The sequence below is a fragment of the Rhineura floridana genome, chromosome 1 (assembly GCF_030035675.1).
Source record: "Rhineura floridana isolate rRhiFlo1 chromosome 1, rRhiFlo1.hap2, whole genome shotgun sequence".
NCBI classification, from domain to species: Eukaryota; Metazoa; Chordata; class Lepidosauria; order Squamata; family Rhineuridae; genus Rhineura; species Rhineura floridana.
The window spans coordinates 167,815,468-167,832,141 of record NC_084480.1 but is presented as its reverse complement, the minus strand read 5'-3'; the positions used below and the strand labels follow the sequence as shown (position 1 = coordinate 167,832,141).

General features: G+C 44.4%; 1 protein-coding gene across 1 annotated transcript in view; it reads right to left on the bottom strand.

Annotated features, from left to right (window-relative positions):
- The window catches only part of SUCO (SUN domain containing ossification factor), a 121,723-nt gene that overhangs the window by 26,353 nt on the left and 78,696 nt on the right, over window positions 1-16,674 (bottom strand). The window contains exons 12-16 of the mRNA XM_061584762.1: window positions 5,139-5,159; window positions 4,898-4,953; window positions 4,431-4,522; window positions 1,736-1,801; window positions 143-217 (exon numbers count right to left, since the gene is read on the bottom strand). Of these exons, the coding sequence (XP_061440746.1) occupies window positions 143-217; window positions 1,736-1,801; window positions 4,431-4,522; window positions 4,898-4,953; window positions 5,139-5,159 (310 nt within the window). The remainder of the gene's footprint in view (window positions 1-142; window positions 218-1,735; window positions 1,802-4,430; window positions 4,523-4,897; window positions 4,954-5,138; window positions 5,160-16,674) is intronic.

The following is a 16,674-nucleotide window of genomic DNA, read 5'->3' as shown; positions in this document are numbered from 1 at the left end:
CTACTAAACAGCAATATATTAACTACAGAGGATACTTTTACAGCAGCCATGACTATGGAGAAGCAGAAAGAAAATTCAACTTGAGCAAAAGAACCACAACTATTTAAAAAGGTCACTTCATTCCAACATTGCATTAATTTACCTTGGTCAGTAGAGTCCTCTTCTGTTTTTGCTCCAAGTATATTAGCAGCAATATTCACCATATTTAAAATGGCATCTAAAAAAGAAAGGATCAAAGAGGCAGATAAAAAAACCCATCACAATGAGAAAGTTTGCAGGAATCCAATTTTTGCAAAGTTGCTCCTTCCCATAGGTATTTTGCTGTTTGCTGTGCAGGTGGCTTCTTATCAATAGATCATTCACACACACAGTAAAACTATGCACCTCAAAAGTGTGGGGTTTTTTTTGGTTAATAAAGCATGATCAAGTCTCCTGCCAGAAGTCGAGGGAAGCTATCTCAGTTGGTCCACAGTTGAGGAGATATAACCAAGCCAGCTTTCAGAGAGCGAGAGAAACAGAGAGAGCGAACAGGGAGAGCAAACAGGAGTTTGACAAAGGAACTATAGCGAGGAAAGGAAAAAGGCTGAGAAGGCTGTGTGCTCTAAGCCGTGTGCTCTGAAGGGCTCCATAGCAGCTTAATTGGAAGGGGTGTGGCCTGATAGCTATTGGCTAGGTGGAGCTTTCATAGACGGGTCAGGAGCTGAGGGGGCTGAGCTGTCAAAGATGGGGGCTGGGGTGCTCTGTGAGTCCACTCCACTGTCTGCCCCCTCCCCAGGTTCCCAGTCCAAGTCCTCCTCATCTGTTTCGCCCTCGTCTATCTGCCCCCTCCCTGCATGGCTCATGACACCAATACACAATTCATATGGTTATGCTCTGACTACAGAAGGCTGAGTGGCACACCCATCTAAACAAAAATGGGCTGGAAGGAGTCTATGCATTTGTGTTTAACAACCCATGTTGTTTAAATTGTTTTTAAATTGTTTTAAATTGTTTTTAAAAGATGTGTTTTAAATGTGTATATTTGTTTTTAATGTTTTTAGTTACTGTAAACCGTCCAGAGAGCGTCGGCTATGGGACGGTATACAATAAATAAATGTCAAGCAATAAGATTACTATGCAAATAAACCATTTGCCAGTGTTTCTCATAAGTGAGAAAATAGATTTGTATTCAATGAAATCCTACTCAGAGTAGACCCATTAAAATTAATGAACTTAACTGAATCATGTCTATTAATGGGATTAACGCTGAATACCCACCCATTTATTATCTTCCTTAAATAGCCTCAAACTGCTGCCTGTACCAAGATCCAGAGTCAAGCCAAAACCAAAATCTGAAAACTAATTTGTAGTGTTTGGACAGTGAACTAGAACTTAAAATATTTGAGTCCAAAATGTTTTTTTTTGTCCCCCACAATCAATGCTAACCACTACACTACACTGGCTTTTAACTAATTCCACATTGTGCAACTGGAAATCACAAATGTTTTTACAGCATAGCTGCACATTCCTTCCACCTGCTTCAGTCAGAGCAGTTTCCTTCACTTCCATACAATAGTCTGGCAAATGTCTCCAAAACATCTTTGCCTTATACATATTTCAAGGCACAGATATTAAGAGTACTGCTTCTAAGGTAATTTTCTGGTCTCTTTACTACATGTGTTGTAAGAATGTGAGTACCATACTACATATTAGGTCGCCCCCGCCCCCCCGGTAACAGATTTCTTTTATTACTCACTTGTGGCAGAACCAAGAAGATTTTTAGAGGATTTTTCTTCTCCTACATTGTAATCCAAAGGATAATCTATTTAAAATGGAAGAAAACACAGTTAGTAAAAAATCACAAGCCTTCAAGAGCTCTTTGAAACTGGCTAGAATAGTTGGTTCTAAATCAAAATCTTTCTATTAAAACTCCCAAGGGAACATGAGATAACTTCATCACATATGCTGGTGCTGCCCCTAGCAGAAGTGATGTCTCTCCATGACTATGACCCCCCTCTTTTCAGTGGCAGATGAAGGAAGAACTAGTGACACCACTGCAACCCATGGCAGCAGGGAGTTGTGGCATGGTGTGAGAGTCCAACTAGAGCTGTCCAATCCAGGATTTCTCTCACTTCTCTTTCCAGAGGATGTTCAATGCAATTTGTAGAATTAAATCATTCCTCCCCTCACCCTTCCTTAGTGCCTTTTAGGACACATCTGACCCAATCAGGTTCCCTGGCTGAGACTGAAGAATTGTCACTAGGTATAGCTATTGCCACCATAGCGTTACAGTAATGGAAAAACAAAACTGCCTCTTCTCTGCAATTTAAGACAAGATTATAGTCACAGGGGGCATCATCCTGTCAAACAATACTCCACCCCCTTCCCTGCATTTTCAAATCTCTAGCCATCTTACCTGTGGAGGCAGAAAGAAAAACATGCAAGCAGTATTCCGCTCAATTGATTATGAAAATAAAATTGCTCCTAACTTACAGTATTATGACCAATGAGTGCAAAAGTGCTGGGGCTAATTTGCAAGTGCTCTGGCCTTATTTTTAAATTTTATACAATTTTATTAACATGTAAAACCACTGAATCACTTTAGACACATATAGCTACTGTATTTATGGCCTTGCTGTTCTACTACCCATTTGGCCCTCTAGACACAAAGTTCCTGGGTATGGGTCTGTTTACTAAAGAGAAAAACTGGCAGAAACAAAAGGGGAAAGCACCACATAATGGACAAAAAAGAGAGGCAGGCTCTGGTGCTTGGTAAATTTCTTGAGGCTCAACGTGATACAGAATTCGGTCTGTGGTGTTCGTTTTGTGTGGAGCTGGATAAAGAATTTGAATTGCGCAGGCAGAGAAAGAAACAGATCTCCATTGCTCCTGAGGAAGGATTACTCCCAAACACATTGAGCCTCAATAAATTTACCAAGCACCAGAGCCTGCCTCTCTTTTTTGTCTACTAAAGAGAAAACCCAGTGCTTAAGGATTGACACAGAAAAAGAAGGAATCCTGAGCTCAAGAAAGACGAATCCTGCCATTGGCAGAATTTGTGCTACTTTGCCATTTATTCTGCACAATTTATTCTGTTTCTAAGTTCTGTCCTCTGACTGCTGGAGTCTTATTCAGCCACTTCTCTGGCTAAAATTTTACCTGGTTTGGATGTGCACTTTCCAGCCCTTAAGAGTTTGAGAAGATATGCTTGAAATTTCCTTTAGTTTGTTAAAAACATCACATACACCCCAACCCTATTCTTAGCTGGATTTTGAAACCAATATCACAATGCTCTCATGAAGAATGGCAATATATAAAAAGCCTTGCAAATGTGCCCTAGCTCACAGCCCTCCCAATTTCTAACAGACTGAAGCTCAATCCAGACAAGACCGAGACGCTGTTAGTGAGTGCCTTCTCTGCCCAGATGGTGGATGTTCACCCTGTTCTGGACGGGGTTACACTCCCCTTGAAAGAACAGGTTCGTAGCTTGGGAGTTCTTATCGACTCTTCCTTGTCTCTTGAGGCTCAGGTAGCCTCAGTGGCAGGGAATGCTTTCTACCATCTCCGATTGGTAGCCCAGCTACGTCCCTATCTGGACAGTGACGACCTCGCCTCAGTCGTTCATGCTCTGGTAACTTCTAGATTGGACTACTGCAATGCGCTCTACGTTGGGCTGCCCTTGAAGACAGTTCGGAAACTACAGTTAGTCCAGAATGCAGTGGCCAGATTGTTGCCGCGGACAAGAAGGTCCGCTCATATCACACCCGTTCTGGCTCGTCTGCACTGGCTTCCTATTTGTTTCCGGGCTAAATTCAAAGTGCTGGTTTTGACCTATAAAGCCTTACACGGCATGGGACCGCAATACCTGGTGGAGCGCCTCTCCCAATATGAAACTACCCGTACACTGCGCTCAACATCTAAGGCCCTCCTCTGAGTACCATCCCATCGAGAAGCTCGGAGGGTGGTGACTAGAAATAGGGCCTTTTCGGTTGTGGCTCCCGAACTATGGAATGGTCTCCCCGATGAGGTGCGCCTGGCGCCGACGCTGCTATCTTTTCGGCGCCAGGTGAAAACCTTTTTATATTCCCAGGCATTTTAATGCGTATTATTATATGTATTGTTGTATTTTGCTACTGTTTGATTATTTTTGTTTACCTTTGTTGGTTTGATTCTATTGTTTTATTGTATTTATATATTCCTGATTGCTTTATTTTATGTACACCGCCCAGAGAGCCCTTGGGCTTAGGGCGGTATATAAATTAAATAAAATAAAAATAAAATAAATAAATAACCCTTCACCATGGTATTCCTCAGGCTTCCATTGTTTTCCGCTTAGTGTATAGTCTCCCTTTAGCCACCCTGCCTGCATAGCACTCTGGCTTTGCTTTCTTAACTAGATATTATTAGCAAATAATTCAGTTTAATAAATTGTGACCCAGTGGCTTAGTTACCATAGTCTTCATCAAAGAGCTCTTGTCTTTCAGACTGGTATTGTGAATCAGCTATTTCTTCATATTCTTCAACCATGCTAGTTCCAAACACCCTGTAAAGAACATATTTAATTAAAATTGAGTGAAGATGTGCCAAATCAGAGCAGTTTTCATTCCCATGGGAAAAGTTTATTTAAGGGGCATCTTGTGTAAAAGTGAGGTACATTGCATCTCCAGTTCCCACATTTGACTTCTTTGCAAGCGTCCACAGTGCCCTTTGTGTATCAAAACTTTATAGATAAAGCCACTAACTTCTTAAGATGCCTGTTATAGTGATATTTTCAATTATTTCTATATAAATAGCTTTTGCAAAAATCAGTGCATTTCCTAAGCTCAGTGGGGTGGGGGGTGGGGGGGCAGCACCAGAAGGACATGTTTCAAGGTGACAAGGGGACTAGAAACATCTGTTCAATTCCACTGAAGATTACCTTATAAGGCTTAATGGACAAAAGTGTTCTGATCCAAAATGTGATACCAACTCCACCTAAAGAAAAAAAAATAAACAACCTACAGATGAATTAACAGTTCTATACAAAAATTAAAAACATGTTTGTATTAACCATACGATAGCAGAAAGAATCTTGCCAGACTATTCTTGCCATGCATTAGTGCTGAGCCACAGATTATACCCATGCCCTAGGCATCCAACATCATGAACATGTTGCTAACCTTTAAGTACTTGATGAACATCTGAAGCAAGAAAAAAGAAAAAAAAAGAAAAGTGTCAATATGCATATGCATGCTACAGGCAACAATATTAGCTATTTAATATTCAAGGAGAATGACCACTGTTTATTTCCCTTCCTCCCCTTTGTCCCCACCCCAAAACATTACTACAAAGGATGCATTTGCAAGAAAAGATAAGTTGCATATTAATATCTACAATAACATGCAGGGTGAAATTTCTTGTTATGTGACCAAAAACTGGGCATGCTTCATAATTACAGTGCAGACTAAATACCACTGGAAAAACAGAGCTATTTGAGACTTTCATTTTTGAGATACGTAATAAGGAATTTGTTTCTACTTCCTCAATCTGTCACTTTCAGATTTCACTCCATTGTAGGAGCTGAATACTGGCAGAAGCTGTACTGTAACAGGATCCTTGCTGAAGGTGCTTCTGCCAGTATTCAACTGCAGTGCTAATATGTACAACAGAATAAACAAGCAGATGCGTAGTTTTGGGATGAGAATTGAAGAAAACTATAATACAGGGTGCTTATATATAGCAAGTATAAGTTAATAATTACCAAAAGGTATCAGGTTCTCTATTTTTAGGTAATGTTTTTAGGTAATAGTTTTGGCTCTCCACCTGTTTAAAGGGATAAGGGGGAGACACTAATATAAAATGTATCTGTCGCCCCTTAAGGGGCACTATCTAAGTTACCTAAAAAGTCTATTTGATTCTCAGTTTATTTCTACTATTTTTGAGAAAAAAATGGCTGTAGGACTGAACATAATAAATAGAATTATTTATTTATTGTTTGATTTATAACCCACTCCTCCTCCCAGCAGGAGCCCAGGGTGGCAAACAAAAGCACTAAACCACTTTAAAACATTATAAAAACAGACATTAAAATACATTAAAACAAAACAACTTTAAAAACATTTTTTTAAAAGCTTTGAAGACATTTTATTTCAAAAAAAGGTTAAAAAATATATTGTTTAAAATAAAAGGTTTACCAATTCCAACAAAGAAGCAGACTAGGATAAGATCTCAACTTAAAAGGCTTGTTGAAAGAGGAAGGTCTTCAATAGGCGCCGAAAAGATAACAGAGATGGCACCTGTCTAATATTTAAGGGGAGGGAATTCCACAGGGTAGGTGCTGCCACACTAAAGGTACCGTATATTCCGGCGTATAAGATGACTTTTTAACCCTGGAAAATCTTCTCCAAAGTCGGGGGTCGTCTTATACGCCGGGTGTCGTCTTATTAGGGTTGCCATATTGCCCGGATAGCCGGGTTTTACCCGGATTCTAAGCATGCCACCCGGCGCCCGGCTAGCCCCTTAGGTGGCCCGGATTCTCAGCTTTCATTTTAAAAAAATATTAAGTTTCTAGGTGGTGCGGTTCTCGAGATATATATAAAAACGTCAGGCACCCCCCCCCGGTTAAATCTTTTTTTAAACTACTGTATAGCATCGTAGCTTTAACCCCGCCCGTTCAGGATTTCAGCCAATCAGTGAAGTGTTTGTTTGGTGGCAGTGTCTGCAAAACCTCATTGCGAGGCCAGAAAATGGTGGTTTCCCCTCCTGTTTATCTGAAAATCTCATAAATTGGGTAGGTATATACATTTCAGTTTTTCCCCCTGTTGTGTGTAGGAGTCAGATCCTGGGCAGTGTTTTGAAAACCTTCCCAATAGTTGCTTTTGGGGGTAAAAACAGTGCTAATCCCATATGTCCAGAGTAAATCCTATTGAATTCAGTAGGAATTACTTTTGAGTAGACATGATTATGAATGTGCTGAAAATCAATGGGACTTTGGAGTGAATGTAAAAAAGAATTGTGTTTGTGTTCTCTTTCTGCCCCCCCCCCCAGTCCTATTTTAAAGCAAGTAGGCAGGGCTTACTTAGGTATTGCAGTTTTTATTCTGTAGGAAACTAATACCGATTTTTAAAAAACTAATACTGATTTCTCTGCAATGACCAATTGGTTTGACAATAAACTATTATATGGGCTGTATGTATTTATACATCTGCAGTGTGTGCGTGTGTGTATGGAGTCTTTCCAACACCCCTGTGAGGTAGGGTTGCAAACCAAGGCAGCTCACAACAAGAAATAAAGCCATTTAAAATCCAATAACCATAAAAACAAGTATAAACAGTTGCAAAACAGTGTAAAGTGGCATGATTCCGAATTTCGGGTTGTGTGAATGAAGTTGCTTATCACTTGAGGTTGCATTTCTGTTCCTGTTTGAGTAAGCCCCATTGAATACGCTGGGACTTGCTTCTGAATAAATAAATTTAGGATTGCACTATAAATATCTTTACAGTTTGTGTAAATAATAAATATATTTGATAGTTATGCTTATATAAATATTTCTTCATTTATCATATTTTTGGTTTTTGGTTAGGAATCCTGACTGGTTGTGAGATGCTTAGTTTTGCCTTATAGGAATCTTGTTGTGGTTGGTATGGTATTACATTTAGGAAAGTGTTACTGCCTTCTGTATTTTTTTTTCCTATTTGCATTTCACTTATCTTTAACCTCACTCCGTTACAGCCATAGAAGCAACAGCAGCATATGCAAGATAATTAACTCCCATTAGTGATAAGAACAAGAATGTATAATTATTATTTCAATTAAAACAAGAGGCTTATCAATACTTTGAAGAGGACCAGATATTTATTTTCTTTCTGAGCCCAGGACTGGGTCTTTCATGATGCCCGGTGTGTGTGTGTGTGTGTGTGGGGGGGGAGCAGGAGAGTAGTCGATAAGACAGACATCCTGGCATTGATAATCGAATTAGCAAGGTATGTGTGGGGTTGTTGCACACTTCCAGGCTCAGTTTCATTTTGAGTATGGAGGTGGAACCTGTGTAGATGTGGTTATCAAAGGGAGAAGAAATTTTGAGTTAAGCAAAGCTCTGCTTTTATAAAACCTAAGAAACATACAGTACTTTGAATGTCTGAGTGCCTGCACCAGTGGAATACTGGAGGAACTTGTAAAACTTGCTGCAACAGTATTTAGAACTGAGCATGTGGTGTGAAAGACTCCTTTTCCTAACATTTTGGCTTGTTTTTCTCTGATTGTGTATTTTTATTGTTTTTACTATATTTGTAAGCTGTGCTGAGCTCTGTTTTTAACAGCAAAAGGGCAGGATATAAATTCTCTTAATCAATCAATAAATACATAGTGTTGGAAACTAGAGTCTAGGCATTTAATGTTGCTTTTAAAAAAAGATTTCTCACATCTTTCCCCAGTTTTTGGTGGTAATTCCTAGGCACAAAAACAAAACAACTGGACAATCCAAATATTAATATTTATAAGTTTATAAGTGACAGTTTTCCTGCTAAGTACCTGCATGTCATAAGCAGGGGTAGTCTTATACAGCGAGTATATCCCAAACTCTATATTTTAACTGGAAAAGTTGGGGGTCGTCTTATACGCCCAGTCGTCTTATACGCCGGAATATACGGTATGTTTCCTATGTTGTGCAGAACAGACATCCTGCAGAGCGCAGTGATCAACTGGGTATATAAGGGATCAGATGGTCTTTCAGGTATCCTGGTCCCAAGCTGTATAGGGCTTTGTACATCAAAACTAGAACAATGAACTTGGTCCGGTAGCAAATGCGCAGCCAGTGCAATTCTTTCAGCAGAGGGATGACATGTTGGCAATACCCTGCCCTAGTGAGCAGTCTTGCAGCTGCATTTTGCACCAGCTGCAGCTTCCGGACCAACCTCAAGGGCAACCCCACATAGAGCGCATTACAGTAATCCAGCCTGGAGGTTACCAGTAATAATATAATAATAATAAATAATAAAATTTTATTTTTAGGCCGCCTATCTGGCCGAATGAACGGCCACTCTAGGCGGCGTACATAATTAAAAATACAACATATAATACAGTTTTAACATATAAAACAATTATAATCCACCAACCTACATCTATACACTGTAAACTAAAATTATCTAGGAGACTTGTATGCCCGCTGAAACAACCAAGTTTTCAATCCTTGGCGGAAACCTACCGGGGGGGGGCATGGCGAAGGTCGTATGGCAGAGTTCCAGAGGGTGGGGGCCACAACTGAGAATGCCCTCTCTCTGGTCCGCACCAGCCTAGCTGTCTTAACTGGTGGGACCGAGAGAAGGTCTTGTGAGGCAGATCTCGTCAGGCGGCATATTTGGTGATGCTGGAGGCGCTCCTTTAGATAAACTGGACCGACACTGTATAGGGCTTTAAAGGTTAACACCAACACCTTGAATTGGGCTCGGTACACAACTGGTAGCCAGTGCAGATCTTCCAGCACTGGGGTGATATGATCCCGGCGGCGGCTGTTTTTAATCAACCGTGCCGCCGCATTCTGTACCAGTTGTAATTTCCGGACCGTCTTCAAGGGTAGCCCCACGTAGAGCGCATTACAGTAGTCTAAGCGAGAGGAGACCAGGGCATGCACCACCCGTGGGAGCAGATGGACCGGAAGGTAGGGTCGCAGCCTCTGTATCAGATGTAATTGATACCAAGCTGCCCGGCTCACCACTGACACCTGAGCCTCCATGGACAGCTGGGAGTCAAGAATGACCCCAAGGCTGCGAACCTGGTCCTTCAGGGGCAATCTAACCCCGTTCAGCATCAGGTCAATATCTCCTATCCTTCTCTTATCTCCCACAAGCAGTACCTCAGTCTTGTCAGGGTTCAGTTTCAGCCTGTTTCCTCCCATCCATTCACTTACAGACTCCAGGCACTTGGAAATAGTCTCCACAGCCAACTCCGGTGAGAACTTAAATGAGAGATAGAGCCGAGTGTCATCTGCATATTGGTGACACTGCAACCCAAATCTCCTGATGATAGCTCCCAGCGGCTTTACATAGATGTTAAACAGCATGGGAGAGAGGATAGAACCCTGTGGCACACCACAATTGAGAGGCCAAGGGTCTGAAACCTCCTCTCCCAATGCCACCCTCTGGTGCTGTCAGAGAGATAGGAACGGAACCACTGTAAAACAGTGCCCCCAATTCCCATTCCCTCCAGGCGATCCAGGAGGATACCGTGGTCAACGGTATCAAAAGCCGCTGAGAGATCCAGGAGGACGAGGAAGGAGTGTTCTCCCCTATCCAACGCCAGTATGTGAACAACAGTGGTCAGGCTATCCTGGTCCACACAAACGGCCACAAGGCCGATTCAGTCTCATAACCAGGCCTGAACCCAAACTGTTAAGAACCAGCCAAAGTCCCCAGACTACGGACCTGCTCTTTCAGATAGAATACAACCCCATCCAAAGCAGGCAACTGACCAATTATTTGAACTCGAGAACCACTAACCCACAGTGCGTCCATCTTGCTAGGATTCAGAGTCAGTTTATTGGCCCTCATCCAGCCCATCACCAAGTCCAGGCAGCGATCCAGGGCTTGCACGGCCTCTCCCGATTCAGATGTTACAGAGAAATAGAGCTGGGTATCATCAGCATACTGCTGACACCTAGCCCAAAATCTCCTGATACCACTCCCAAGGGCTTCATATAGATGTTAAACAGCATGGGGGACAAGATGGTAGGTACCCTGCAGCACCTCACAGCACAACTGCCAGGGAGCCAAAAGACAATCAACCCAACGCTATTCTCTGAAAACAACTCTGAAGATAGGATCGGAACCACTGTAAAACAGTGCCTCCAATACCCATCTCACCAAGTCAGCCCAGAAGGATACCATGGTCAATGGTATCAAAAGCCACTGAGAGATCAAGTAAGAGTAACAGGGTTGCACTCCCCGTCCTCCCGATAAAGGACATCCATCAGGCTGACCAAGGCTGATTCAGTCTCATAACCAGGCCTGAACCCAAACTGGAATGGGTCAAGATACCTGTTTCATCCAAGAGTACTTGCAGTTGCTGCACCACAACCCTCTCAGTCACCTTCCCTAGGGGATATTTGCAACCGGTCAGTAATTGTCACAGACCAATGGGTCCAGGGTGGGCTTTTTCAGGAGCAGTTGGATCACCGCCTCTTTCAGGGTGGCTGGAACTACTCCCTCCTGCAATGATGCATTGACCACACCTGGATCCACTCAGTCAAACCCCCTCAGCAAGCCTTAATATGCCAAGAAGGGCAAGGGTCGAGAGGGCAAGTTGCTGGCCGCATCATGGCAAGCACCTTGTCTACGTCATCAGGCCGCATCAACTGAAACCATTCCCAAGAAGTTGCAGCAGATGTTGCACTGGACACCTCATTGGGGACTACAGTACATGTGGATAGGGCATCAAGATTGCTACAGAAGCAAGCAACTTTACCCTCAAAGAGCCTTGACAACAATTCACAGTCTAAGTCCAAAGGGTCTAAGACTGGATTTCCTGGGGTTGATCTCAACATATCCCTGACAATATGGAAAAGCTCCACCAGATGGCTACTTGAGGATGCGATGGAGGTAGAGAAGTGGCCCTTCTTCGCCACCCTCACCACCACACAGTAGGCATGGTTATGATGTTTTACTCATGCCCGATCAGCCTCGCAGCACATCTTTTGCCACTTGCGCTCTAGCCATCGTCCAGCCTGTTTCATTGCCCACAGCTCACTGGTGTACCAAGGTGCAAGCTAGGCTCCACAATGCCAGAGAGGGCGCCCTGGAGCAACCGTGTCAAGAGCCCAACGCACCTCGCTGTTCCACAGTGTGACAAGGGCTTCAACAGGGTCACCTGCTCTATCTACTGGGAACTCCCCTCAGGCATTCAGGAATCCTGTGGATTCCATCAGGCTCTGGGGGCAGGCCATCTTAATCTGTCCACCAACCCTGCAGGGAAGGATCGGAGCCATAAGTCTAAACCTCACCAGGAAGTGATCTGACCATGACAGTGGGGTGACATCCACACCCCCTATCTCTAAACCACCCCTTCCTCCATCTGGGGCAAAAACCAAGTCAAGGGTATGCCCTGCCCTATGTGTCGGGCCAGTGACAACTTGAGTCAGCCCCATGGTCATCATGGAGGCCATGAAGTCCTGAGCCGGAACACTGGAGGCAGCCTCAGCATGGACATTGAAATCACCCAGCACTATCGTTCTGGGCTCCTCCAACACCACAGCTGAGACGGCCTCCGCCAGCTCAGTCAGAGAAGCTGCCAGTCAGCAGGGTGGACAGCACACCAGCAGCAACCCTAGTTTCCTGTCTCCTTGGCCAGACACCAGGTGCAGGCCCTCACAGCCAGGCCCAAGACAGAGTGGTTTCCTGGTGACAGAGATGGAAGTTCTGTACACCACAGCAACTCCTCTTCCCCGTCCCTGCAGACTGTGCTGGTGCTGCAGCAAGTATCCAGGTGGGCAAAGCTGGGTCAGATCAACTCCTCCAAGCTCACCCATCCAGGTCTCGGTAATGCACACCAAATCGGTACCTTCATCCACAATCAAATCATGGATGAGTATGGTCTTATTGTGTACCAAATTGTAGCATTACAGTTAGTAAAGAGCACATTACCATTTCAAACAGGAGTGGGTCAACCCATGGCCCTCCAGATGGTGAACTCCCACCATCCCTGATCATTGGCCATGCTGGTTGGGACTGATGGGAGTTGGAGTCAAAAATATCTGAAGAGCCACAGGTTAGCCACCCCACTTTAGATATAAACTGCTCCAGCAGTTTTCCTTGCTTGTTTTCTTGAACAACAGCTACTTTTGCCTGCAACTGGAGGACAACAGAAAAAAGGCTCCAAATGCCAAAGAGAACTAAGTAGGAAGACAGGCAGAGCAGGAACTTCCCTACTCTGGGAGTGAGTACTTGAGCATCTGGTTGCTTTGTTTGTTCCCCTGGGTTGCTGTCTCTTGAGACACCCGAGTTCCCTGGTAAGTGCTGTAAGGACTGGGAGCCCCTGCCTGGCCCTTAGTCCAGAGAGAAGCTGCAATCAATCTTACAGCCTATTGCATTAGCTCCTGGCTGGGTCAGAGAACGTAAAACCCTGGCAGTCCTTGAGCGGCACGGCTGCCATTGGCACAGGCCAGCGCCAGAGGTGACAGCAAAGGGAGTCACCTCTGAGGAATCCTCCTAGGGAGTCCTGAGGGTAAAGGTGCTACCCTCTTCCATTTTTTAATATTTTTTCCAATCTAGAGGAGATGGATAGTGGGAAGGGCATAAGGCATATGTGTGGTTCCCACACAGGGTGAAAGCCCATGCAGTGAACTGTATGATCGGAGAAAGTTGCCAGATGTCTTCAGAATGAGTTTGCAACTAACAGAAGGCTGGCCCTCCCTGGGTGTGAGACCAGGGGGTGGGGGGAGCAGGTGTGCTCAGTATGAAAGGTATTGGGTGGATGCGTCTGGTATAGTTCTAGTAATACTGTTCCCAATTCTCTCAGAAGCCTACTGGGATAAAATATTGTGTTAGGTTTCATTGGTTTGCTGTTTACATCATGTGTTTAGGAAGTTTTGGAAAGGAGGGGCATGGATGATGCCACTCCTGTTCCAGTGATCATGGTAGAGGGAGATATAGCCATGGGGAGGTGATAAGCTACCACGGAAGAGAAGGGCAAGGCTATCTACGCCCCATTCCTCACTCCCACTCCTCCTATGGACAGGTTCCCTGTTGCTCATCTGCTGTGCCCACTGGTTTGTGCATGATAATGTTTAGTGGCAGATCAGTACACAATAAGACCACACTAAGCCATGGTTTGATCATGAATGAAGGTGGCGATGTAGCCAGATGCCCCATTACCGAGACCTGGGTGGGTGAGTTGGGAGGAATTGATCTGACCCAGCTTTGCCCACCTGGATACTCTGTGCAAAATCAGCACAAGCTGCTGGGACTGGGGGGGGGGAGGAGTTGCTGTGGTCCACAGAACTTCCATCTCTGTCACCAGGAAACCACTCTTCTCTTGGAGTTAGCTGTGAGGGCCTGTGCCTGGTGTCCGGCCAAGGAGATAGTAAACTAGGGTTGCTGCTGGTATACCATCCACTCTCTTGCCCAGCAGTTTCTCTGATCAAGCTGGCAGAGGCTGTCTTGGCTGTGGTGTAGGAGAAGCAGAGTGATAATCCTGAGTGATTTCAATATCCATTCTGAGGCAGCCTCTAGTGTTGCAGTTTGGGACTTCATGGCCTCTATGACCATGGGACTGTCTCAAGTTGTCACCAGTCCCTGTTTAAGCCCTTGTCATGCTGTAGAATGAGAAGCATTGGGCTCTTAACATGGTTACCTCTGAGTGCCTTCTCCAGCATTGTGGAGCCCAGTTTGTACCTTGGTACATCAGGGAACCGAGGGCAATGAAACAGGCGGACGGTTACAGCACAAGTGAAAAATATGCTGTGAGGCTGATGGGGCATGAGTGAAAAAATATAACCATGCCTACTGTGTGGCAGTGAGGGCAGCAAGAACGCTCACTTCTCTGTCTCCTTTGCATCCTGAAGTAGGCATCCAGTGGAGCTTTTTTGTATTATCCAGTGTCAGTTAAATGGAATTTTAGATCCTTCAGAAGCCCAATATGAAGGCACTGAGGATAAAGTTGCTCACTGCCATAGCAATTTTGATGCCCCATCCACATTTACTGTAGCCCCCCGTGAGATGCCCAGCACAATGTTTGCTGTAACTTATTGGGATCAGTTTCAGTTTATGTGGCCTGATGACATGGACACGGTGTTTGTGACGATGCAGCCAGCAATGTGCCTTTCTCTACACTTGCCCTTCTTGCTTACTAAAGCTTGCTGTGGGGGTATGATTGAGCAGATCCAGGGTGTGGTCAACGTGTCTTCCCACCTACCCTGAAAGAAGCAGTGATCCAACTGCTCCTAAAAAAAGCCCCACCTGGACCCATTGGTTTGTGACAACTACTGCCTAGTTGCAAATGCCCCCTTTTTAGGCAAGATGATCGAGAGGGTTGTAATGCAACAATTGCAAGTACACTTGGATGAAATAGCTTATCTTGACCCATTACAATCTGGGTTCAGGCCTGGTTATGGGCCTGAATCGGCCTTGGTTACCCTGATGACTTACTGGGAGGAGAACAGGGGGAGTATGACCCTGTTATCTTTGCTTGATCTCTCAACGACTTTTGATACCATTGACCATTGTATCCTTTGGAGAAGACTTGATGAGATGGTTATCAGAGGCACTGTTTCAGAGTGGTTGCAATCCTATCATCCATGGTGAGTTTCAGAGAACAGCATTGGGTGATTGTCGTTTGGCCCCTTGGCAAATTTGCTGTGGGGTGGCACTGGGTACCATCTTGTCCCCAAGGCTGCATAACATCTATATGAAACTGTTGGGAGTGGTCATTAGGAGATTTGGCGCAAGGTCTCAGCAGTATGCTGATGATGCCCAGCTCTATTTCTTGATAACATCTGAATCGGGACAGGCCATGGAAGCTCTGGATTAGTGCCTAGACTCAATAGTGGGCTGGATGAGGGCCAATAAACTGACTCTGAACCCTAGCAAAACAGAGACTCTATGAGTAGGTGGTTCCCGAGTCTGGATAATTGATCAATTACCTGCTTTGGATGGGGCTGTACTCCCTCTGAAAGAGCAGGTTCATACCCTTGGTGTGCTCCTGGTTCCATCTTTGTTGCTAGAGACCCAAATGACCTCAGTGACTAGGAGTGCCTTTTACCAGCTTTGGCTGGTAACACAGCTGCAGACGCTTCTGGACCTGTTATTTGTGTGCTGGTAACCTCCAGACTGAATTACTGTAATGCCCTCTATGTGGGGCTGCTCTTGTTGTTGGTCAAGAAGTTGCAGCTGGTGCAAAATGCAGCAGCACAACTGCTCACTGGGGCAGGACATAGTCAACATGTCATTCCGCTGCTGAAAGAATTGCACTGGCTGCCCATTAGTTACCAGGCTGTTCAAGGTGCTGGTTTTGGTGCATGAAAGCCCTATACTGCTTGGGACCAGGATACCTGAAGGACTGTCTTCACATTCCAGTAGAACAGTAGTCGCCAACCTTTTGGACCAGAGGACACATTTCAAATGTTTAGAGTGCTGAGGGCACCAATCACAAAATGGCTGCCATGAAGGGTGTGGCATAAAGACTGAAAGATCATTTTATTCCCTATATACCCAGTCAAGCACTACGCTCTGCAGATGGCCTCCTGCAGATATCATCTTACCAGGAGGTTCACCCCACACAACATAGGAAACAGACCTTTAGTGCTGCGACACCTATCCTTTGGAATTCCCTCCCCTTAAATATTAGACAGGCACCGGTTCGGCTGTCTTTTCGGTGCCTTCTGAAGGCCTTCCTCTTTCAACAAGCCTTTTAAATAGAGACTTTATCCCACTCTGCATGTATGTTGGAATGGTTTAAAATGTTTTTAAAGATTTTTTTTAAAAAGAAGTTAAGATGTTTTGTTTTTAAAGATGCTTTAAAATGTTTTTAGTGTTTTATTGTCTGTTTGTGGCCTTGGGCTCCTTTTGGGGGAAGGGGCGGGATATACATTCAATAAATAAATAAACGCCACTGTTCTCTCCAACTGAAAACACAAGGCTGCTGTGATAGTGAACAGGACCATTCTCTCCTTGCCAACCGCACAGGCCAAGAGAGGACTGAAAGGAGGCGCTCTGGCCACAGGCATTTGTA